At 38.5% G+C, this 24,124-nt stretch overlaps 1 protein-coding gene across 8 annotated transcripts in view; it reads left to right on the forward strand.

Moving 5' to 3' along the window:
- The window catches only part of DMAP1 (DNA methyltransferase 1 associated protein 1), a 308,165-nt gene that overhangs the window by 138,978 nt on the left and 145,063 nt on the right, over positions 1–24,124 (forward strand). For all 8 annotated transcript variants that reach the window (XR_010859253.2, XM_067140531.2, XM_067140527.2 and 5 more), the window contains one exon: positions 13,110–13,273. Coding sequence is in view for 7 of the 8 variants with exons in the window: in XM_067140531.2 (XP_066996632.2) it covers positions 13,110–13,273 (164 nt within the window). In the remaining variant the exon portion in view is untranslated. The remainder of the gene's footprint in view (positions 1–13,109; positions 13,274–24,124) is intronic.

Genomic DNA, 24,124 nt, shown 5'->3' on the forward strand with positions numbered 1-24,124 from the left:
AACATGAATTTTGCCTAAGAAATTTCTCAGCTTAAGTATTTTCAAGCAGAGAGTAGAATTAAAAGTTGCCTTTAGTGCGTACAAAAGACTTTTAAATTGTATGATGTAATAATGAACAATATTTCAACCATTGTAAACGGAAAGAACAGTGCATTTTTTCCATCTGTAGATGGTCTTCAGTGTGCATCGTATTGCTTGTTAGATGTATTCTGGAGGCGTATATACCTCTCATATATCAACAATTTGACCCTTGTTAACTTGCAGAAGTACTGGAGCTGTACTTGGTAGAGAATAACTTGATCACCACTGAATGAGGAAGGGAATGTCCAGTACCTATTAGTAACCCCATCCCCTATGGAAGGTAGAGGACCCCCTGTTTGTTTACTTGGAGATACCGTTTGCAGATAATGCGTGGATTTCCTTCTTGGCGTACAAGAAATGTCTTACCAGAATGAGACTTGTCAAAACATACGGTGCCGGGCTGAGTGGCTCAGACGGTTGAAGCGCTGGCCTTCTGACCCCAACTTGGCAGGTTCGATCCTGGCTCAGTCCGGTGGTATTTGAAGGTGCTCAAACACGTCAGCCTCGTGTCGGTAGATTTACTGGCACGTAAAAGAACTCATGCGGGACTAAATTCCGGCACCTCGGCGTCTCCGAAGACCGAAAAAGTAGTTAGTGGGACGTAAAACAAAATAGCATTATAAAATAGCATTATTAAAACATACGGTGATCAGCTATGCACATGTTCCTGCCTGTAAACCAAATTCATGGACAAAGTAAACACACAGGCTGTAGAACTTGACACAGAAACATACTAAAAGAAGAGTAATGCCCCAGTACACAAAATTAATTAATGCCATTGAGATCTCGCACAACTCAATAATGTTTGTCAGGCTAATTAGGCTGAGATGGCAGAGCTGTGGCTTTCTGAGCCCAAGTTGGTAAGTTTGATCCTGTCTCCATCTAGTGGTATTGAAAGTGCACATATATTCCAGCCCTGTGTCACATGTAAAAGAACTCTTCTTGAATGTAATTTTCAGCATCTTGGGTCTCCAAAAATTATGAAATTAGTTAGTGAAATTTAAAATCCAATATTATTATTATTATTATTATTATTATTATTATTATTATTATTATTATTCCTCTCTAAAGAAATAGAGAAACTGGGAAATGCCGTTTGGTCCCAGTTTCAGTGACAGTGAAATCCTGACATTCACTTCACTGTGGTAGAGAGGGGCAACGGTTGTATATATATATATTATATACAGGCAGCTAACGAATGCAGGGACCAAAAAAAACCTGGCTTGTTTAAAATACAGTCAAAAGGCATCAAATTGGCGATTATACTCCAAATAGGCACAAACCCCTGAAATAGGCACAATAAAACCAACAAAATCTAGCTAAGAAAACCTTAAAACAAATTTATATCACAAAACACTACGTTTCTGAACAGAGGAATTAAATAGGCAAATTCCCATCTCTACATGTAAGGCTTCAGGACATACTAGTTTGGTGTAGTGGTGGTGTTTGGCCTGGACTGATAAAGAGGGTTTCCAGAGGTGTAAAGCTGTTTTCATGCGAGATACTTAAAATGAATGCTATGTTTGATTTTTCCATATTTGATATTGAGGAATGCAGTGGTATTATGCCGGTCAGACTGGAGTTGGCTAGTGTGTGTATGCTTCGAAACATTGAGCCGGCGCAATCAGCTGTCTCGATGCCTCGGCACATCAATGCTTCACTGTTTCGAAGCAGTGTGATTGCTTCGTGTTTCGTGTTGCATGAACAGAAACTCCAGTCGTTCCATACGTCAGCTATATCGATGCTTCAAAACAGTGACTGTGCTTTATCTTCTCGCCTCAGTAGAAACATTCACCATGATATTGCCCTGAAGATGAGCTGACACTCGTTAATAGATGTTTCATATTATGAACCGCAGTTCAAGTTACTAAAAGAACAATGTACTCAACAGTTTAAGGTCTTAATTTTACACAGAAAAAGGACATTCTTTTCAAAGGAGGGTCATACTATAACAGAAGGATGCTCCCGTTTGTCAAGTGCAAAGTTGTTGACAATTATGTTTTTAAACTTCAGTTTGAAGTACATTTTTAAACTGGATTAGGTCAGCTTGTATTTTGAGAGAGAAATGCATTTATTTCTGCTTTCCCCATTTGGAGGCTGCCAAAAGACATAAAAATTTGATTGACAACTGCAAGGGCAGTGTAAAATATGTCTATAGATGATTGGTATACCATATTATAGCCTACCTATCTATGTATATATTGTATATGTATAAAATAACACTTCCTGACTGACTGATTCATCGTCGCTGAGCCAGAACTACTGGGCATAAAGAAATGAAATTTTGAGGTTACATTTACAAACCAGTGTAGGTACTCACTAAGGAAAGACTTTTGGATAGTCCGTCACTAAGGGGCTGAAAAGGGGGGGGGGGGGTGAATTTTAAACATGACTATATCTCAAAAACTTGACATGAAAATTGGTATTTGGAATCTCCTATAAAAATAAAGAAAAATATATTTTTTGTTTTTGGAAAATCCATTCAAGGGGCTAAAATAAGTGAAAAATGGGTTGAATCCTTTTTACGAGGATACTTATATCTCAAAAACTAAAGAAGTTTCAGACATGGAAATTCGTACATGGAATCTCCTTTAAGAGTAAAGAAATATGTATTTTTTGTTTTCAGAAAGTCCTTATGGGGGGGGGGGGTGAAAAGAAGTGACAAAGGGGGTGATATTTTAAAATGAGTATATCTCAAAAACTTAACATGTTACAAATGTAAAAATTAGTACTTGTTCCTTTAAAAGTAACAGTACACACATTTGTTTTCAGAAAATGCACTCAATGAGGTGAAAAGAAGTGAAAAATGGGTGAATATTTAAAATGAGTATATCTACAAAACTTGTTACACGCGTAAAAATTGGTATTTAGAAACTCCTTTAAAAACAAAGAAACACATGTTTTTTGTTTTTGGAAAATCGACTTAAGGGGCTCAAAATAAGTGAAAAAGTGGTTGAATCCTTCAATGGGGTTGCTTATATCTCTGTGCCCATCTCCTCGAGGATATCAAGAAGACTGAATTGGTCAGTTGAGTCATACACCTTCTTGAAATCAACAGAAGTCAATACAAGGGGTTTGGCACGAAGAGATCTGGTTTTGATGATGCTCTGTTCACTGCAGAACAGGCGGATCTTCCGGAAGTCGGCTTGATATTCCCGAGTATGTGGATCAACCATAGGTTCAGTGTGACTTTGAAATGCTTTTAATAGGATTTTTTTAGGCAAACGAATGAAGAGATATGCCTCTGTAGTTGTTCACATCTGCTTTATTGCCTTTAAAAAAAATGGAGATGCTGTATAATAGCTGATTGCTACTTTTTAGGAATAGTTTCCAATTCCCATATATCATGAAAAAGTTCTTCCATTTTGGCAACAAAATTGGGTGTAGCCATCTTGAGAAGTTTATCAACTGTAGAATCTTTGCCTGATGTCTTATTGTTGGGGACTGGTGCAATGATTGGGCTGAATTTTTTGTCAACCAGGAGGAAGAGAAGGCAATGAAATGAAGGATGGACCAGAAATTGTAATCTTTGATGCTGGAGAAGGGCAGTTTAGTAAGGTCTCAAAATATTGAGCTAATCATTCACAGTTGTGAAGTGTAAGTGTCCTTTCATTGAGAGTTCATATATAAAAGCTCTCTTTGGGCCTGATTCTTTGAGATGAGGGACCCTTCAACTGGTCCTTGATGTTTGCACTAGTTTTAGTGCCCCCATTGCGCTACTTTTACTACTCACTTTGGTCCGACTCGTTGGCTAAACGGTCAGCGTACTGGCCTTCGGTTCACAGGGTCCCGGGTTCGATTCCCGGCCGGGTCGGGGATTTTAACCTTAATTGGTTAATTCCCATGGCACGGGGGCTGGGTGTATGTGTTGTCTTCATCCCCATTTCATCCTCATCACGACATGCAGGTCGCCTACGGAAGTCAAATAGAAAGACCTGCACCTGGCGAGCCAAACCCGTCCTGGGATATCCCGGCACTAAAAGCCATATGCCATTTCATTTACTACTCACTTTGCAGCCCTGGATTCCTTCATAGAGTTTACCAGTTGGGCTATAATTCAAATTTTATACTTTTTCTATAGTGTTGGATCAAGTATTGAAATGATGACTTAGGCTCCCAAAGAGTTAGAACAGAGGTGCTCACGCTGGTCTTGCAGGTGCACAGCATTATAAGCGAGTGGGCAGGCAGGTGATGAGCATGTGCTATTCAGCAACAGTGACATTGTCGTTATGTCACAAGCTGTGAAGGTTGGGTAAACATTGTGGTTATGTCACAAGCTGTGAAGGTTGGGAGAAGTTCTCCCATTCACTCTTGACTAGTGCGGAGTTTGAAATGGGGGCAGCGCCTAATGAAATAAAGCGGGAAGAAATCCACGTCATTTTCAAGTTACGCTGTAAGAAATAATTTAAAATGTTCGTTGCAGTTTGTATTTTGACTGGATATGATAAAAAGTTAGGCCTACAACCTCAAATATTTTTTGTACTATACGTGATTAATTTTCATTATTATATTAAAATATAGTAAATAGTAAATAATAGTAAAATATAATAGGTGCTTTAGAAACATTTCTAATATAATACAGAGTTGAGGTGGATAAGATGTGGCTTGTGGTTGCTTGGGTTTAAATTATCTGATAAATTCACCAACAATCCAATCATGCTCACTGGGAATAAAATCAGTAAGGTTATTTATTTGAAGGCATACTGTGTATCTATTTGGTAAATGCATTTACACTACCACTGTACTTCAGTCTTAGATTCTTTGAGATGAGGGACCCTTCAACTGGTCCTTGATGTTTGCACTAGGTTTAGTGCCCCCAGTGCGCTACTTTTACTACTCACTATTTCTAGACTTGCTGTTATAACCAGGTGCCTGATAAGTTTTGAACACTGTTTTCAGAAATTCATTGAACAACAGGGAAGTCACAGAACACTACAACACACTGCAAAATCAAGCAGTAAACTTGTTGAATTATGTAAATATATTACATTTTACTGAATTAATAATAGGAATTTTACGTTTTTTAATCATACGTCACTGCTCCACTTCCCTACAAAGCCAGCAAAGTGTGTTCTTGCTCTCGCTTCACTATGACGTCTGCTAGCTATGTAAGCTGCCCGCATTTACATCAGGTCAGCTCGGCCGCACTAGGCTAGTTTCAGCGGGCGCCCAGCTGAACACCTCTTGAGTTAAAACCATAATGGGTAGTCATGGTTTGATTTTGGAGTTCTCTTCTTCTAGGCAAACTGCTGTCCCTACAGCTTACAGAGCATTGCCTGCCGTGGATCTCATTCAGGTTGATTCTAGGTGTTTGGCCCCTACCACCATTGCGATACTCTCCTCTGCTGCCTTCAGGCCATTGATACAGGAGGGGTTTACCTTCTCTTATTTAATGGTCCTTTGCTGTTGTCACCTATATGATCATTCGCCTCAGACACTCTTCTATACTGCTGCTGTCCCATCACCACTACCACCATCATCATCATTATCATTTACCATACCCAACTATTCTGAAGATCATAATTTCTTTGCTCCAGCAAGCTGGGTGCGGTAGTGTTCACATCTCTCTATTTTCAAGGTCTTTCAATATCTGTTTTTCCCAAACATCGCAAGGTCTTCCTCTTGGTCTCTTCCCAGGAACATTGTGGTCAAAGTATGTTCGAGGAGTCCTGTGAGGGTCCATTCTTTTCATGTGACCCTACCATTGCAATCTCTTCACTTCTAGAGTCTCCAGCAAGCTTCTTTCCAATCCAAGCTGTTGCCAAATATCCACATTCCTTATTTGATCCATTTTTGTTTTTTGTAGACAAGAACAGAGGAACTTCATTTCTGTTGCTTGAGGGCGACTCTTTGTTGGTCCAGTAAGTGTTGCTGCTTCCAGGCCATACGTCAATATAGGTACTAGATATATTATATACAAGCTGATCTTGGAAACTGACGGAAATGTTTCTTTTCAAAGTATTTGACATACAGCGTGATAGACTTTGGAAGCTTTCTGTATTCCGTTGCTAATCTCTTGATGTGTGGTATTGTCTGATGACAGAACACTACCTAAATACTGGCAGTTGTCTACAATATCCATCTCCTCATCTCCAATTCTTAGATGAACAGTTGGAGTGTTTCTACTCATCACCAAGCCAACTGTCTTTGTTTTGCTGATTTTCCTAAAATGCTGTTTTTGCTCCTGTAACTGCTAAACTTGGAGAATGAAGTTAAACATATGTTTTGGGACAAATTATAAATAATGAAAGGTATTTGTTAGTGCCTATGACACACCCGTACTTCCAAATACAGTAAAACCTCTATTTAACATTGTTCCAGAGATAATTTAAATTTTAAGTTGTTGAGTAGTACTACATGTTTATACAAATTTAGATAGTACCTATTCAGGCTGCCTAAGACAGGATTTTTTAAAATGTATAAATGTCCTCAGCTTAATACCAGTGTACCTGTTGCAGAAATACCGGACAAACTGTAGAATACACTAGAAAGAATACATAATTACCAATAATCAAAACATCATTACAAAGCAGAATGACATGTTCTTTGACAAAAACTCTTCACCTAACCTGAAGAAGCATACTTACCAAGATGTTTCTACAACACATTGAACATATCTAAATCCTATACAACACACACACTTGCAGGATAGTATAATGCAATCGATATGTTAACTGTGTTATCCTCCTATACTTTGTACAGAGTTAATCTACGTGTATATGAACACCATTGTTGAATCCAGCCACTTTACTCCAGTGGGGGATATCAAGCTTAAGGGGGAGGGGAAAAGCAAATGTCATAGGCACAAATTGTAATACTAAAAAAATAATACTAATACTTTAAAATTTTCCCTTACCATTGATACATACTAAGAGTTATCACACTGGCTATTTTCTAACTAAATCTTATTAGATTAGGGAACCGAGTGGAGAGGCCGTGCTTTTTAACGTGCTATGGTTGTGGAGCCAAGCTCTGCATTTGGGGGGTTTGAACTCCACTGTTGGCTGTCCTGAGAGTGGGTTTCTTTGGTTGCCCATTTTTACTTCCAGAAAAATACCAGGACAGTTCCTATTCATAGGCCACAGCTGATTTCTTCCACCTCCTTACCCACTTTTATTCACCATCATTCATTTCATCTTCATTAGCTCCTCAGCTGAGGTTTGCATCAGGAAGGGCATCTGGCCCTATAACATGCATATGAATTCATCTCACTTCACAGTTTGATTCTCAGCCATTACATGGTGGGATTTTTTAAATGAACTCGTATCGCTGTGGTTCAGATTCCACATAAAACTGGATTTTCTATATGTATGATGTTGGTATTGAAAGTCAAATGAAGCTACAAGCGTGCTTGCTTTACAACTATCAAAATCTTGAATTCAGGATGTACAGTTAGTCTACTATGTCTGGTCATCCTCATTCACAATACAGTACTTCAAAACAGTCTGGCTCCATGGCTAAAATGTTAGCATGTTGGTCCTGCTTCGATTTCTGGTCGGGTCAAGTATTTTAACCTTAATTGGTTAATTCCTCTAGCTTAGGATTGGGTATGTGTGCAGTCTTCATCCTCACACATCCAGGCCACCTGTAGGCATCATTTTGAAAGACATGTAGCAGGCCTCTTCGGAAGCTATGCACCATTATTATTATTATTATTATTATTATTATTATTATTATTATTATTATTATTGACATTGATGCTTTTACAGCCCATACTTACAGATGTGATACTGCATAGGCTTTTGGGCTTGTGCCGTGTCAAGAAAATAGGGTGAAATTCTTTATGTTTCGCAGAGAACTGTGCTCTGTGTCATCAGAAGAAAATCTCGACTGTCCACAAGGGACTTTCACTAGTAACTCTTGCTAACTACTCTACACCATCTCTTTATATACCTTGCCTGGCCAGGCTTCTAGAAAAGTATGACACATGTTTTCTCAAATTTTCCTGAGTCTCCAATAACCTATTTACGAATGAATTGAACATTCTATACAGCTCTAGTAACAAGATGCGTTGTTCTGGACTATTACCCTGTGTTGCACAACATTACATTGGATTTATACATCATATTTACAGGTGGTAATAAATTATATACTGTTAATTACATGTTCTTACATTAAATAAACCCTTATTAATATACATACAGCAGATTTATCGTGACATAACCTCACATGTTTTATTACACAAGACAGATCATACAACACACATAAATAATAAATGGTATGACCACGGTTTATACCAAATAAAGTCCGTACATAACCACGTAAAATAAAATTAATAGACGTAAACAACTTCATAGCAACACCTCATAAGTAATAATAATAACAACAACAACAACTAACTGAGCTCGATATTTTCACTTTTTACCCATGGGTTTAGATAAGTGTTTCCAAGTTATACTAGTCCGTTACACTTGCATGAAACTAAACTATTGTGGTGAAGATGCAGGATTTATCACTTAATCACTACTACATTAGATCACATCAGCCGGACATGAAGCAATATATATCTCGGCAAATGAGTCGCCTGGCTGTGCTATCTTCTTTTCGTGTAGCTTCCCGGACCCTCGCACAGAGCCAAAAAAAGACGCTGTACTTATATTTCAATGCACAGAACAAGAACTAGCAAAAAAATTTGGAGAGATAGAATTATGTGAAGTTTGTGTGAGGCGAATTAATGAAGTTACCTTAAATAAATTAAAGAAATTTAAAAAAAAATCTATATAACAGTTCCTGTTAGACATATTATTGAATGAGAGATCTGGTTTAGATTTGGTGATTGGTCTCTAATACCCTGTTTAATCACCATGTGACTGAACAGATTATTTTGAGGTAGACAGTTCAGGCTCTGTAGTCCAGAGCTGATGGAGGCTTTCAAGGCAACAATGGACAAGTATAGGGAAAATTAGAAATCTAATTTATGGAATGTAAATTCCTTTCTGAATTTCTGAGCTGTTATATAAACAGTCATTGCAAATTCCTTCTAAATGCTGCTACATTCGGGAGAGTAGGGTCTCAGGTTGATGACAGCCTGTATCATAACTAACTTTGAATTCAGGAAATGTATTACGTGGATAATCAAGTAAATTCTTGGTGATTCCAGCCAATCTGATATGCAATGAATTGAGTATTTTTAGACCTATTATGCACAAAATGAGGTCTATATTTTCAAGGTAACAATAGAAAATTTCGGGATATCAGAATGGAATTGGTGGCATAAAGTAGTTTCCAAGGGGGAAGCTGTTTTGGCAACATCCAATGGCATGTGGATAGCAGTGCAAAGTTGCAGCTACTTCACTCTCTTTCACTCATTCTCACATGGAGAATAACAGATAACCATGCTATTGTACTGCAGTAATAATACATCTTATAATGTTGTCGCTCTGCTATGAATACAAGAATATTTAAGGACAATATCAGATCTGTTATTCACGCAATAGTGATTACATCCCTCCATATAGGGTTGGCGTCAGGAAGGGCTTCCGGCCGTTAAACGGGCCCAAATCCAAATGTGTGACACAGTTCGCACCCGCGACCCTACAGGTGTGGGGAAAAGCGGTAAGAAACGGAGAAGAAGAAGAAGAAGAAGAATACCAAATCTGTTATTGTGTGTTACTTTACTCAGTTGGATTCAGTAGTTTTTTTTATCATCAGTTTCATTGATATTGTTTTGCTATCATAATTACAGTGAAGTTCTTCACTGTCCTTATTGTACAAACTACCAAACTCCACGTCACGTGCAGCCTGTTATGGGCCTTGGCCTGCCAAAGTGACTGCTACCCAACCAGATGCCCTGCAGTTAATGGAGTGTCATGTGGTCAACATGACAGCATCCTCAGCCATATTGCTTAGCTTTTGCAACCACATCCACTGCCTCTCACATCAGACAAATTCTCAGTAGGTCTCATGAGGCTAAGTTAACCCCTTTCCAGACCTCAGTCCAGAATTAAGATCCTTGGACTGATTGGGAATCAAACACGGGGGCTCTGGGTAAGAGGCATGCACACTGCCCGTAGAACATGGGCTGGTCCACATTGTGCAAGTCATGTAATAAATTTATATCAACAAGTGGTTATATTTTGTCATTTCAAATTACTTCAATAAAATCCTCTTGGTGAACAGTTGCTTTTCACCATGATGTAAATGTGTAGGCTGATTGAAACATTTTAAGACTGATTTTTGAATTCTGAAATGGAAGAATCTGCAGGCTTTACACTTTGTTCTTTTACAAAGTACCATCCTTCACCTGCAATACATTTTTACAATGTTATAAATATTTCAAACTCAGTCCGGTGGTATTTGAAGGTGCTCAAATACGACAGCCTCGTGTCGGTAGATTTACTGGCACTTAAAAAAGAACTCCTGCGGGACTAAATTCCGGCACCTCGGCGTCTCCGAAGACTGTAAAAGTAGTTAGTGGGACGTAAAGCAAATAACATTAATATTTCAAACACAGGAAATAGTTCATTATGTGACATTTGTTTTAGAACTACAGATGTGGCTTGTCACACTGTATCATCTGAAAGGAATATCTCACTGGTTAAGTGTTAGACAGGGCAAGTGTGTCTAACTTTGCCATTTATAATAAATCATCTATCTGTCTATCTGTCTTGCTCCATAAGAGTTGCCCAGTTTTACTTCCTCTTAAAACAAAAATCACCACCATGTTTTTTTCAGGAACCGTACAAGTTGGCTATGCGTTTAGGGGTGCGCTGCTGTGAGCTTGAATTTGGGAGATAGTGGGTTCGAACCATACTGTTGGCAGCCCTGAAGAGAGTTTTCCATGGTTTCTCATTTTCACACCAGGTAAATGCTGGGGATATATCTTAATTAAGTCCACAGCTACTTCCTTCCCACTCTTAGCCGTTTCCTGCCCCATAGTCACCATAAGACCTATCTGTGCCAGTACGACGTAAAGCCAATTGTTAAAAAGAAGTTTTTTCAGGTTTGGGAATGCCCAGAAATCTCATGGTGCTAAGTGCTGGCTGTATAGTGGGCATTCTAGTGCTGCCTCACCAGTGCTATGCCTGTATGGTCACAGCAGCCACATGCAAGCAGGCATTGTCCTGGAGCAAAAACCACTGTTTCTTGAGCAGTTTTGATCTTTTCTCTCTCAGGGCTTCACGCAAATGGTTCCTCAGAATGTTTACATAGTAACTGCTGTTCAGTCATTCCATTAGAAACTCAGTGCTGTAAGATTATCCACTGCACATAAAAGAATAGTAGAAGCGTCATTTTACCTGCTGTTGGAAGTCATTCAAAAATATTTGGGCAGAGGGGAATCCACATACTCAACCGTTTTGTTGGTGGATCATACTGACGAATCACATATCGCAGTTGAGGTTAGGAAAGATTGTTGTGTCGACTAGGACTTTGCTTATAGGAACTTTTCGTTGCTCCTGGTTGTCTGTGAGCTGTCTGGGTACCCACCAGGAGCAAACACGATGCCCTTGCTTTACATATCTCATTATATGCTGAGCACTTTGAAAGTAGATGTTCAATGAAATGGAAACTTGATTTAATGTTGCCCTTCGATCGCTTTCCACCAGCTCATCAGTCCTGGTAATGTTGACATCCCTTACTCCAGTGAATGGCCTGCCAGATCGCGTGTTGTTAATCTCTTGTATGTTGCTGTCTTTGGAGGGCCTCCACCAATCAAATACTGCTGCACAGCTAGGTGTTTCACCACCTAGCATTCCAAATATTTCACTACCACTTTTCCCAAGTTTAACTCAGAGTTCATATTCATATTTATTCAGACTCATCTTTGTCTGCCATGACAACATCTACTGGATACTTTTCTGCGCTGAGGTCACAACTCTTCAACTCCTGGAGCGTGCATGTTGAAGTACTACGTTCATCAAAATAAATAGTGTTGTCATATCTCATACTGGAGAATTTAAAAAATCAGTCTTGCAAGTTTCAGTGAGCGTACGTAGGTTTCCAAGGCTTTCTATGTCACTTAAGTCAATTTCTAAACTTTTCTATATTTGCTGCAGCAGACTGAAAATAGCACTAACCTTCAGTTTTACATACATATATATTACATATATGGAAAATGAGAAATATATGTATTGAAGGAAGTGAATAAGAAAGACCATATTTACCAGTGATGCTACTAGAAAGCAGTACATGTGATGATCATGTATACAGCGATGAAGAATAACTGAGAATCAATTCTACTGGTTCACTTACTGTATTTGAGGTGTATTAACTGTTATGTTTCTGCTTGGGTGGTAGTCTGTAGTTTGCAGTGTCATATTATGTTCCGAAGTTGTATTGAACACTGTTTGTTAACGTGCTAGAACGGCATAAGTTCAAATTGTTTGTGCAGAAGTTGGCACTTGAACAAGGCAATATAGTGGGTCTCTCCGAGACCGAATAATCTTCTCAGAGAATTCTGCAATAGTTTAAACAAGAAGTGTTGGGAGTACAGGCAAGTAGCACCTTCCAAAATTGTACTTGGCAGTAACACTCCAGACAGTGCTTAAAATCATGGTGTAGCGAGCCAGATTTTAAGATGGAAATGTGACTTGCATTGCTGCCAGAAGAGCATACGTAGTACTTAAGGTCTTTTCACATACCCTGTATACACAACTCCATACATCTATAAAACTGTAGAGGTAATTATTTTGTTAGTATTTATATAGCAGCCTCTTCTCAAAATTAAACAGAGAGTCTTGTGATTGAGAGAAAATACCAATCTCAACTTGTTACTTGTATATGGAGATGTATTTCCTCTTTATAGACTTGATGAGTAATCCATGTGCAGATCTTTTTGTATACAATATTACTTAGGCCTACTGTATAGTTGGTGAATGAGGACTTCATGGTGTTAAAGTTTCATTAATGTGTGTTTTTTAGATTGTTGTTAGACTGTTGTTTGAATTCAAACTATCCTTTTATATGTTTTCATGGAGTATGGTCATTTATGCATATTTGTATACAGTTTCTTTGAGTAAAGGAAAAGAAATGAGATGTCTATCTTTTACTCTTGAATATTTTGAGTAAAATAGAGATTTTCTCCCAAGGCCAGGGATATAAGCAAGTAAAGGCACAGCTAGGAATGCGACGTGCACGAAGCTGGCGTTGGATGGATTTTTCTAATACTGCGCGGACTGATGGTGCTCTCTTCAAGCATTGGAGAAGGGCAGAAGACGAAGGCAAGGAATATCCATTTGCAAAGTTCAATAAGGTGAGAGTTTATCATTATGTCATCTGTTCTCAGATCTGTGTTCAGTTGTGTTGTTCCAGAAGTACTGCATTGGGTTTGTTATATAAAGATACAAGAAGATACAAGATAGTAAACAACATTTTGTGACAATTTAATAGCAGTGGAACTTCTTTTCATTGTCTAAATGTATTTGCATAGTTTATCAGTTGTTCTCTGGTTATTCAGTGCACTTACTCACCTAAGAACATGGGGTTAGGAGTAGATGTAGGTGAAATTTTCACAAAAATATGATTTTCTTTCCTTGGCTTAAAAAAAAAAAAAGAAACATATATAGTTTCAAGATTATAATTCCAAAATTCCATTGATGTATTCCAATTCTCAACGAGTAAACAAAATAAAATGCTTAGAAATGTTATGGTGCCATGCCCCATACTTTACTGTCGCATTTCACTCTCACTGAACAGGAATCCATGTATATCTTGCCTTTCTGATGGTCATTTGGAGGAATTTGTTTGGCTTGAGTGTTTGAAGGCAGTGGTTAACATAGTAGGTGGATGTTTCCTTCCTTTTCATTGAAAACATATCATATGATAGATAAACATATGTTGCTTGTGAGATTGTTTATTTGCATAGTATATTTATTTTTCAGATATATCCGAGTTCTATAGAGATTTGTAATGTAAATATGGGGTGAATTACTGGTAGACTGTTCAAGCAAGTGAAGATAAGTTGGATTTAATGTGTAAATACAGTGAATAGAATTGTCTCACTAACTTTTAATAAAAGTGCATTCACAAAAATATAAAGCTATGAGGTTATTTTACCAGACATTAGCAACAAGAAAACTAATTATAGTGGTTTCAGACTAATGGACATCGAAATAGTGCAGCAATTCATAACAATTATTGATATGCCAGTTGTGGTTCACAGTTGATATTTGATGATTATAATGAAAGGTTTGGTAATGTCAGTACTCTGCATGTGGTTAAAACTTGTTACCAAGTTTCTCGTGTTGTTGTTGTTGTTGTTGTTGTTTGAGTCATTAGTCCATAGATTAGTTGGATGCATCTCTCCATGCCACCCTATCCTGTGCTAATCTTTTCATTTCGACGTAACGACTACATCTTACATCTGCTTTAATCTGCTTGTCATACTCATACCTTGGTCTACACCAGAGGTGCTCACGCTGGGAATTTCGTCCTACGGGCGCCCATCACTGTAAGTGGGTGAGCTGGCAAGCAATGAGCGCAGCGTATGCTATTCAACTGCAGTGAAGTTGTGGCTACGTCACAGTTCATGAAGTTTGGGCGAAGTTCTGCGAGTCTCTTTTGATCACTGCTGCGATACCAGAGTTTGAAATGGAGGCAGAAAATAATGAACGAAAGAGGGCAGAAATCCACGTCATTTTCAATTTACGTTGTAAGAAATAAGTTATGTTCATTGCAGTTTATGTATTTTGACCAGATAACAATAAAGAGTTAGGCCTAGAACCTCAAATATTGTTATAATACGTAATGAATTACAATTTTCACTATTACATTTTAAGACCTGCTTTAAAAACAGTTCTAATATAATACGCAGTTAAGGAGGCTTGTGGTTGCTAAGGTGCTAAGGTTTAAATTTCGTCGCCATAAGACCTATCCATGTCAGTGCGACGTAAAGCAACTAGCAAAAAAAAAAAAAAAAAAAAAAAAAAAAAAAAACTTAAACATACATTACATACATACATACATACATTATCATTATAGACTGTTATGCCTTTCAGCGTTCAGTCTGCAAGCCTCTGAGAATTTACTAAACGTTGCCACAATCCTCGATTTGCAACTAGTGTTGTGGCCTCATTTAGTTCTATACCTCTTATCTTTAAATTGTTAGAAACTGAGTCTAACCATCGTCGTCTTGGTCTCCTTCTACTTCTCTTACCCTCCATAGCAGAGTCCATTATTCTCCTAGGTAACCTATTCTCCTCCATTCGCCTCGCATGACCCCACCACCGAAGCCGGTTTATGCGTACAGCTTCATCCATAGAGTTCATTCCTAAATTAGCTCTTATCTCCTCATTCTGAGTACCCTCCTGCAATTGTTCCCACCTGTTTGTACCAGCAATCATTCTTGCTACTTTCATGTCTGTTACTTCTAACTTATGAATAAGATATCCTGAGTCCACCCAGCCTTCGCTCCCGTAAAGCAAAGTTGGTCTGAAAATAGACCGATGTAAAGATAGTTTCGTCTGGGAGCTGACTTCCTTCTTACAGAATACTGTTGATCGCAACTGCGAGCTCACTGCATTAGCTTTACTACACCTTGATTCAATCTCACTTACTATATTACCATCCTGGGAGAACACACAACCTTAATACTTGAAATTATCGATCTGTTCTAGGTTTGTACCACCAATCTGACATTCAGTTCTGTTGAATTTCTTACCTACTGACATCAATTTAGTCTTTGAGAGGGTAATTTTCATACCATACGCATTGCACCTATTTTCAAGTTCCAAGATATTAGACTGCAGGCTTTCGGCACAGTCTGCCATTAAGACCAAGTCGTCAGCATAGGCCAAACTGCTTACTACATTTCCACCTAACTGAATCCCTCCCTGCCATTTTATACCTTTCAGCAGATGATCCATGTAAACTACGAACAGCAAAGGTGAAAGATTACAGCCTTGTCTAACCCCTGTAAGTACCCTGAACCAAGAACTCATTCTACCATCAATCCTCACTGAAGCCCAATTGTCAACATAAATGCCTTTGATTGATTTTAATAATATACCTTTAATTCCATAGTCCCCCAGTATAGTGAAAATCTCTTCCCTCGGTACCCTGTCATATGCTTTCTCTAGATCTACGGAACATAAACAAAACTGCCTATTCCTCTCATAGCATTTTTCAATTACCTGGCGCATACTGAAAATCTGATCCTGACAGCCTCTCTGTGGTCTGAAACCACACTGGTTTTCATCCAACTTCCTCTCAATGACTGATCGCACCCTCCCTTCCAAGATGCCAGTGAATACTTTGGCTGGTATACTAATCAATGAGATACCTCGATAGTTGTTGCAATCCTTCCAGTTTGCATCCGGGAGATAGTAGGTTCGAATCCCACTATCGGCAGCCCTGAAAATGGTTTTCCGTGGTTTCCCATTTTCACACCGGGCAAATGCTGGGGCTGTACCTTAATTAAGGCCACGGCCGCTTCCTTCCAACTCCTAGGCCTTTCCTATCCCATCGTCACGATAAGACCTATCTGTGTCGGTGCGACGTAAAGCCCCTAGCAAAAAAAAAAAAAAATCCTTCCTGTTCCCTTGCTTATAGATAGGTGTAATTACTGCTTTTGTCCAATCTGAAAGTACCTTACCAACACTCCACACTAATTTTACTATTCGATGAAGCCATTTCATCCCTGCCTTCCCACTATACTTCACCATTTCAGGTCTAATTTCATCTATTCCTGCTGCCTTATGACAATGGAGTTTATTTACCATCCTTTCCACTTCCTCAAGCATAATTTCACCACCATCATTTTCCTCCTCCCCATGAGCTTGGCTGTTTGCAACACCACCAGGATGATTTCCTTTTACATTGAGAAGATGTTCAAAATATTCCCTCCACCTCTCCAGTGATTCCCTGGGATCTATTATGAGTTCACCTGAATTACTCAAAACACTGTTCATTTCCTTTTTCCCTCCCTTCCTAAGATTCTTTATTACTGTCCAGAAAGGTTTCCCTGCTGCTTGACCTAGCCTTTCCAGGTTATTACCTAAATCTTCCCATGACTTCTTTTTGGATTCAACAGCTATTTGTTTCGCTCTGTTTCTTTCATCTACATACAAATCCCTGTCTGCCTCGGCCCTTGTTTGGAGCCATTTCTGATAAGCCTTCTTTTTTACGTTTACAGGCTGCTCTCACTTCATCATTCCACCAAGATGTTCGCCTTTTCCCATCTTTACACACAGTTGTTCCTTGGCATTCCCTTGCTGTTTCTACTTCAGCATCCCTGTATGCCACCCATACACTTTCTATATCGTGAACCTGCTTACTGTCTACTGTTCGAAACTTCTCACTAATCATATCCATGTACTTCTGTCTAATTTCCTCGTCCTGGAGATTTTCTACCCTTATTCATTTACAGACAGATTTCACTTTCTCTACCCTAGGCCTAGAGATACTTAGTTCACTACAGATCAGATAGTCGTCTGTGTCATAGAAAAATCTGCGAATAAATCGTACATTCCTAACGGATTTCCTGAATTCAAAGTCTGTTAAGATATAGTCTATTATGGATCTGGTACCCCTAGCCTCCCATGTGTAGCAGTGAACAGTCTTATGCTTGAAGAATGTATTCGTAACAGCTAAACCCATACTAGCACAGAAGTCCAGCAAACACTTCCCATTCCCATTAGCTTCCATATCTTCCCCACATTTACCAATCACCCTTTCGTATCCTTCAGTTCTATTCCCAACTCTCGCATTGAAATCGCCCATTAGCACTATTCTATCCTTGCTGTTGACCCTGACCGCGATGTCACTCAATGCTTCATAAAACTTGTCAACTTCATCCTCATCTGCACCCTCACATGGTGAATACACGGACACAATTCTTGTCCTAATTCCTCCAACTGACGAATCTACCCACATCATTCGCCCATTTACGTGCCTAACAGGAACTATGTTGCGTGCAATGGTATTCCTGATAAAGAGCCCTACCCCAGACTCTGCCCTTCCCTTTCTAACACCCGTCAAGTACACTTTATAATCTCCTATCTCTTCCTCATTATCTCCCCTTACCCGAATATCACTTACTCCTAGCACATCCAGATGCATCCTCTTTGCTGATTCAGCCAGTTCTACCTTCTTTCTTCCATAAGCCCCATTAATATTGATAGCTCCCCATCGAATTCCATTTCGTTCGCCAAGTTGTTTCCAAGGAGTCCCTCGCCTGTCAAATGGGAGTGGGACTCTATTACTCCCATAGGTCCGAGGCTTGCTTAAAATGTTCTGAGCTCGGTAAATTCATGAAGCAGGATGCTACCCTACTTGCACATAGTCCAAGTGAGGATCTCTCCTCTAACGGGTTATGGACCACTGGTGAATTTTATAGTCCTAGCCGCCTGAGCACAAGGAGGGCCATGACTCAGAATATGTCCAAGGTGCCCACTCCCATTCCATAGCAACTGGTATCCCAACTCTCAGGACCACTTACTGGGCCACTCAGCCGTTGCCCATGGTTCACAAACTAGTACGTGACTACAGTAACCCACAAACATTATGTGATAAACTCGCCAACAATCTAATCATGCTTAACGAGAATAAAATCAATTGGGTTATTTTTTTGAAGGCATACTGTACATCTATCTGGTTAATACATTTACGTTGTTGTACTGTAATATTGTATAGTAATTATCTGTGTACTCACTCGTGATGAAACTCCCTCACCATTTAGAGACTAGCTATTATCGGACATGCCTGTTAAATTTTAAATACTGTTCTTGTTTGAGTCATCAGTCCTGAGACTGTTTTGATGCAGACCTCCATGCCACCCTATCCTGTGCTAACCTTTTCATTTCTACATAACTATTGCATCCTAAGTCTGCTCTAATCTGCTTGTCATATTCATACGTTGGTCTACCTCTACCGTTCTTACCGCCTACACTTCCTTCAAAAACCATCTGAATAAGTCCTGGGTGTCTTAAGGCGTGTCCTATCATTTTATCCCTTCTCGTCAAATTTAGCCAAATCGATCTCCTCTCACCAATTCGATTCGGTATCTCTGCATTCGTGATTTGATCTATCCATCTCACCTTCAGCATTCTTCTGTAACACCACATTTCAAAAGCTTCTATTCTCTTTCTTTCTGAGCTAGTTATCACCCATGTTTCACTTCCATACTATTTTCAGAAATTCAGTGAACAGGGAAAGTCACACAATACTACAGCACTGTGCAAAATCATTGTTGTGTTATGTAATTATGTTACATTTTGCTTAATGAATGACATGATTTAAAAAAAAATGAAGATACTGTCATTCCTATCCAAGGAATTGTAAATCGTAGCTTGTACGCTTAAACCCTGTACCTCTGTAGATTGTAACACAAAACTTATAATGTGTCCGTTTTCTTTGAATGACTAAATATAAGAAAACTAGCAAGATATCCGTGCTTCGCTACGGCTTTTAAATGAAAGTTGTTATTCAAACTTTTACAATTTGCAGAGTCCACTGTCAGCTGAGCCTATAAATATGTCCTCAGTTCGTACGTCAAACGGTTTTGGAGGAATGATTATTTATTTTATAATCTACCACTCACTTGAATGCCTTATGGAAGGATTTGAATGTTTTAAACTATATCTGCTTTAACATCTAGGACATAAAAGCGATCAACCTGTGAAATTTTGATTTTATACGACGAACAATAATGGTGGAATTAATACTTTTTTAAGGGGTGAATGTTTTGAAATATTTATTAACATCTAGGATATAGAAGACAACCCTTCATAAAAAAAAGTTATGTTCATGCCAGAAATGGCTTTGGAAGAATGGATATTGTGTTTTTGGGCGTCAGCTACCATCTAAACCTCATAGGGGAGAAATGTTTGGAAGTATACGCTATTTTACACCTAGGACATAAAAGACACTTCTTGTAAAATTACAACTTTGTACGCCAAATGGGTTTGGAGAGATGAATAATTTAGTTCACGGAGCTAAGCTCATTTGACACTTTAGCGATGGAATATTTAAACACATTTCCTATTTCACACCTAGAATTTAAATACAGTATATACCGCTATTTTGAATTTTGTCTTCATACGTTGAACCATTTTGGAGGAAGGAATTAATATATTTGTTTTCGGATCGTAACCCCCATTTAACTCTCTGAGGGGTTAAATTTGTTTCAAACCTTCTGTTATTTAACCCCTAGGATATCATTTGACATTTTAACTTCATAATTCAAATGGTTTATTATAAACGTATATTTTTGTCATTAATCCTCATCCTCCAGTCAATACCCCTTAGGGGTGTATTGCTTTAAGTCCACTTCTTATTTGTATCCTCATAAAAAGAATTCAACTCGTTTTAAATGCCCCCTTCAATTGTTGCCCTCCCCAACAAAAAAATATGTGTTCCTTTATTTATAAAGGAAATTCCAAATACCAATTTTCACGTCCGTAACATCCTTAATTTTAATGATATAAGTATCCTCATACAAAGAATTGATATTTCATTTTTCTTTTCATTTACCCACGCTTAATTGGATTTTCTGAAAACAAAGGAAGGCATATTTCTTTATTTTTAAGGAAGATTCCAAATAAGAACTTTCATGTCTGTAACATCTTCAGTTTTTGATATATAAGTATCCTAATAAAAAGAATTCAACCCTCTTTCAGTCCATTTTAACCTGCCCGCCCAAGTGATTTTTCCAAAAACAAAAAAGCATGTATTACTTTATATTTAAAAGGGATCCCCTTTGTCAGTCCTGTTCACCCCCCTCCCCTTAAGTAGGTTTTACAAAAACAAAAAATACATGTTTTTTTAAAGGAGATTCCAAATAAAACTTTTCATGACTGTATCATCTTCAGTTTTTGGGATATACGTATCCTCAAAAAGGTATTCAACCACTTTCTCACCTCTTTTCACCCCATTAAGAAGATTTTTCCAAAAGAAAAAGTGTTTCCTTATTTTTAAAGGAGATTCCAAATTATAATTTTCACGTCTGTAACATCTTCAGTATTTGATGTATAAGTATCGCCATAAAAAGAATTTGACTAAGTTCACTTCTCCACCCACCCTACCACCTCAAGTGGATGTTCCCCCCCCCAAAAAAGTGTTTATTTTTAAAGGAGATTCCAAATGCCAATTTTCATGTCTGTAACATCTTCAGTTTTTGAGATATAAGTATCCACATAGAAAGAATTCAACCTCTTTTTCAGTCCATTATACCCCCCCCTTATGAAGTGCTTTTCTCCGAAAACAAATATATATGTGTTACTTTTTATTCTTAAAAGATATTAAATATACCAATTTTCACGTCTGTAATGTGTTCAGTTGTATATATATAATGTATAAATGCTCATTTTAAAAATTTACCCCCTTTAATACTTCCCCTTAAGTGGATTTTCAGAAAACAAATTGTGTGTGTTCCTTTACTTTTGCAGCAGATTCCAAATACCAATTTTGACATCTGTAACATGTTACGTTTTTGAGATACATTCAGTTAAAGAATTCACCCCGTTTGTCACTCCTGTTCACCACCTCTTAAGTAGATTTTCCAAAAACAAAAAATACGTGTTTCTTTATTTTTAATGGAGATTCCAAATAGCAATTTTCATGACTTTAACATCTTTAGTTTTTAAGATATAAGTATCCGCATGAAAGGTATTCACCCCGTTTTTCACCTTTTTTCACCCCCATTAACAGGATATTCCGAAAATGAAGATTCGTGTTTCTTTATTTTTAATGGAGATTCCAAATACCAATGTTCATGTCTTCGAGATATAGATACACTCTCTTTATATGTTTGCCTTGTGTTCATACTCTTTCACCACATATGTTTGTCTTTATCTTTTTTCTGTCTTCCTTTTTTCTATTTTTATCCATTTTCTTTTTATTTACACTTCCTACATCAAGATCTGGCAAGATGGCTCTTTATGTAGTGTTCCTTCACAGTGGGATTAATTTCTTCTGCTTTAAAGTTAAAATATTTTGTACCGGGCGAGTTGGCCGTGTGGTTAGAGGCGCCCGGCTGTGAGCGTGCATCCGGGAGATAGTGGGTTTGCATTCCACTGTCGGCAGCCCTGAAGATTGTTTTTCTGTGGTTTCCCATTTTCACACTAGGCAAATGCTTGGGATGTACCTTAATTAAGGTCATGGCCGCTTCCTTCCAACTCCTAGGCCTTTCCTACCCCATTGTCGCCATAAGACCTATCTGTGTCGGTGCGACGTAAAGTCAATAGCAAACATTGTTTTGTGCACCTGTAAAGGAAGCATTGAGTTGAATTTCATATTGAAATGATAACCTCACAGTTTAGTTTGTGAATATTGTTCATTTTCTTTTCTTTCTTGCGAACCGGCCAAACTTAGGACCACGCCAATAACACTTCACTTCCTTCTGATCATCCCTTCTTCCTTCCTCTTTCTCCACAGTGCCTTCATTCTTTCAGAATGTTGCGCTCTTCTCTCTTCAGTCCATCTTCCCCCTCTGCGCTCTTTCTTTTCTTCAACCAGAACTTTTATGTTGGAAAGTCTTTTCCTGAATTGGTCTCTATCACGACATTCTTCATCTGCAATTCCTAACCTCTTGAGTTCTTCCTTCATCTGCTTGGCATATCCCCCCTGGCTCTTCAAGTAGTATATTCTATTAAAAATTTGTTTATTTAACATTGTTGGATCCATTCTGACCATGTGTCCATAGAATCGCAGCCGTCTTTTCCTTATTGTTGTTTCCAGGTCTTCTGTTCTTTTGTATATCTCCTTATTTGAGCGTGCCTGCTGCCATTTCTTGATGGATACAGTACTTTTGTATCCATCTCTTAGCACAGGCCAGAGTAAAGTGTAGCTTCCACCAAAGTCCCAGTCTCATCCATGGCTGTGACAATATGGAAGTTGCTGGGGTATGGGTGGTGCTGAGTAATGACATTCAGAGCACGTCTAGTGCATCTGAGTGTTATGAAAGGTGTTGCTCATAGGGTCAGTCGTGCTGCAATAGCACTTTCTGACCCAGTGAGGAAAGCAATGGCAAACTACCTTACTCCTCGTCTTGCCTAGTACGCCTCATTTTGGTGCTGCCATTGGTTTTTGCGGTTTCCTTATAACCTCATAACTTTTGGTGGTGCTATTTGAGGATCCAACCAGCCTCTGGGCTGATGACCTAACAGACATACAATCTGTAGTTTCCCTCTGCCACCCTTGGGCCGTAAATCCTCCTCAATATTCTCCTTTCAATCTTTAGTAGTTTTTCCAGGTTCGTTAGTGTTGCTGTTTCCACCCCATACAGAATCACTGGTTTTACCACAGCATCATAATGTCTTAGTTTCGCATTGATGGAAAGATTCTTTTTGTTGTAAATGGCTTTGGTGGCAATGTTTAGCCTTTCCAACTTAAGTCTTCTATTTTCCATGGCCTCTTTATCCATCCCGTTGCTGCTGATAATTTCTCCCAGGTATTTAAACTGCTTTGTGACCTTCACTTAGCCTATTTTGTCTTCATTGTTCTCTTCACATAATTCCTGTCCGTGCTCATCATCTCTGTTTTCGTGAAGGAGATTTTTAAACCTGATTTCTCAGCTATCTCCTGTAGTTCATTTATCTGTGTTATTGCTTCCTGTTCTGTCTCAGCGAAGAGTGCCAAATCATCAGCAAGGGCCAAACACTTGGGTTTGACATGTTTATTTTTACTACCTATTATAGCACCTGAGTCATTATGTTTCCACAGTGTTTTCATGACCTTATCTAGAACCACGTTGAAGAGTGTTGGGGATAAGCTGTCACCCTGTCTCAGACCTGTTTTTATCTGGAAGGGTTTGCTGATCTCTCCTCAAAATTTCACTTTGGATATGGTGTTTGTTAGTGTTAACCTAAGTAAGTTGAGTGTTTTTTGATCGATGCCATATTCTCTCAAAATTTCCATCAATGTTCATTTTGTTCATTTTCATTATAACTGGAGGATATAAATACTGTTGAAATTTAAGTGTGTGGAAATTGTACCAAGAAATCAATCAATCACTATTGATCTGCATTTAGGGCAGTCGCCCAGGGGGAAGATTCCCTATCTGTTGTTTTCCTAGCCTTTTCGTAAATGATTTCAAAGAAATTGGAAATTTATTGAACATCTCCTTGGTAAGTTACTGCAATCCCTAACTCCCCTTCCTATAAATGAA

This window comes from Anabrus simplex, chromosome 2 (genome assembly GCF_040414725.1).
Source record: "Anabrus simplex isolate iqAnaSimp1 chromosome 2, ASM4041472v1, whole genome shotgun sequence".
Lineage (NCBI taxonomy): Eukaryota > Metazoa > Arthropoda > Insecta > Orthoptera > Tettigoniidae > Anabrus > Anabrus simplex.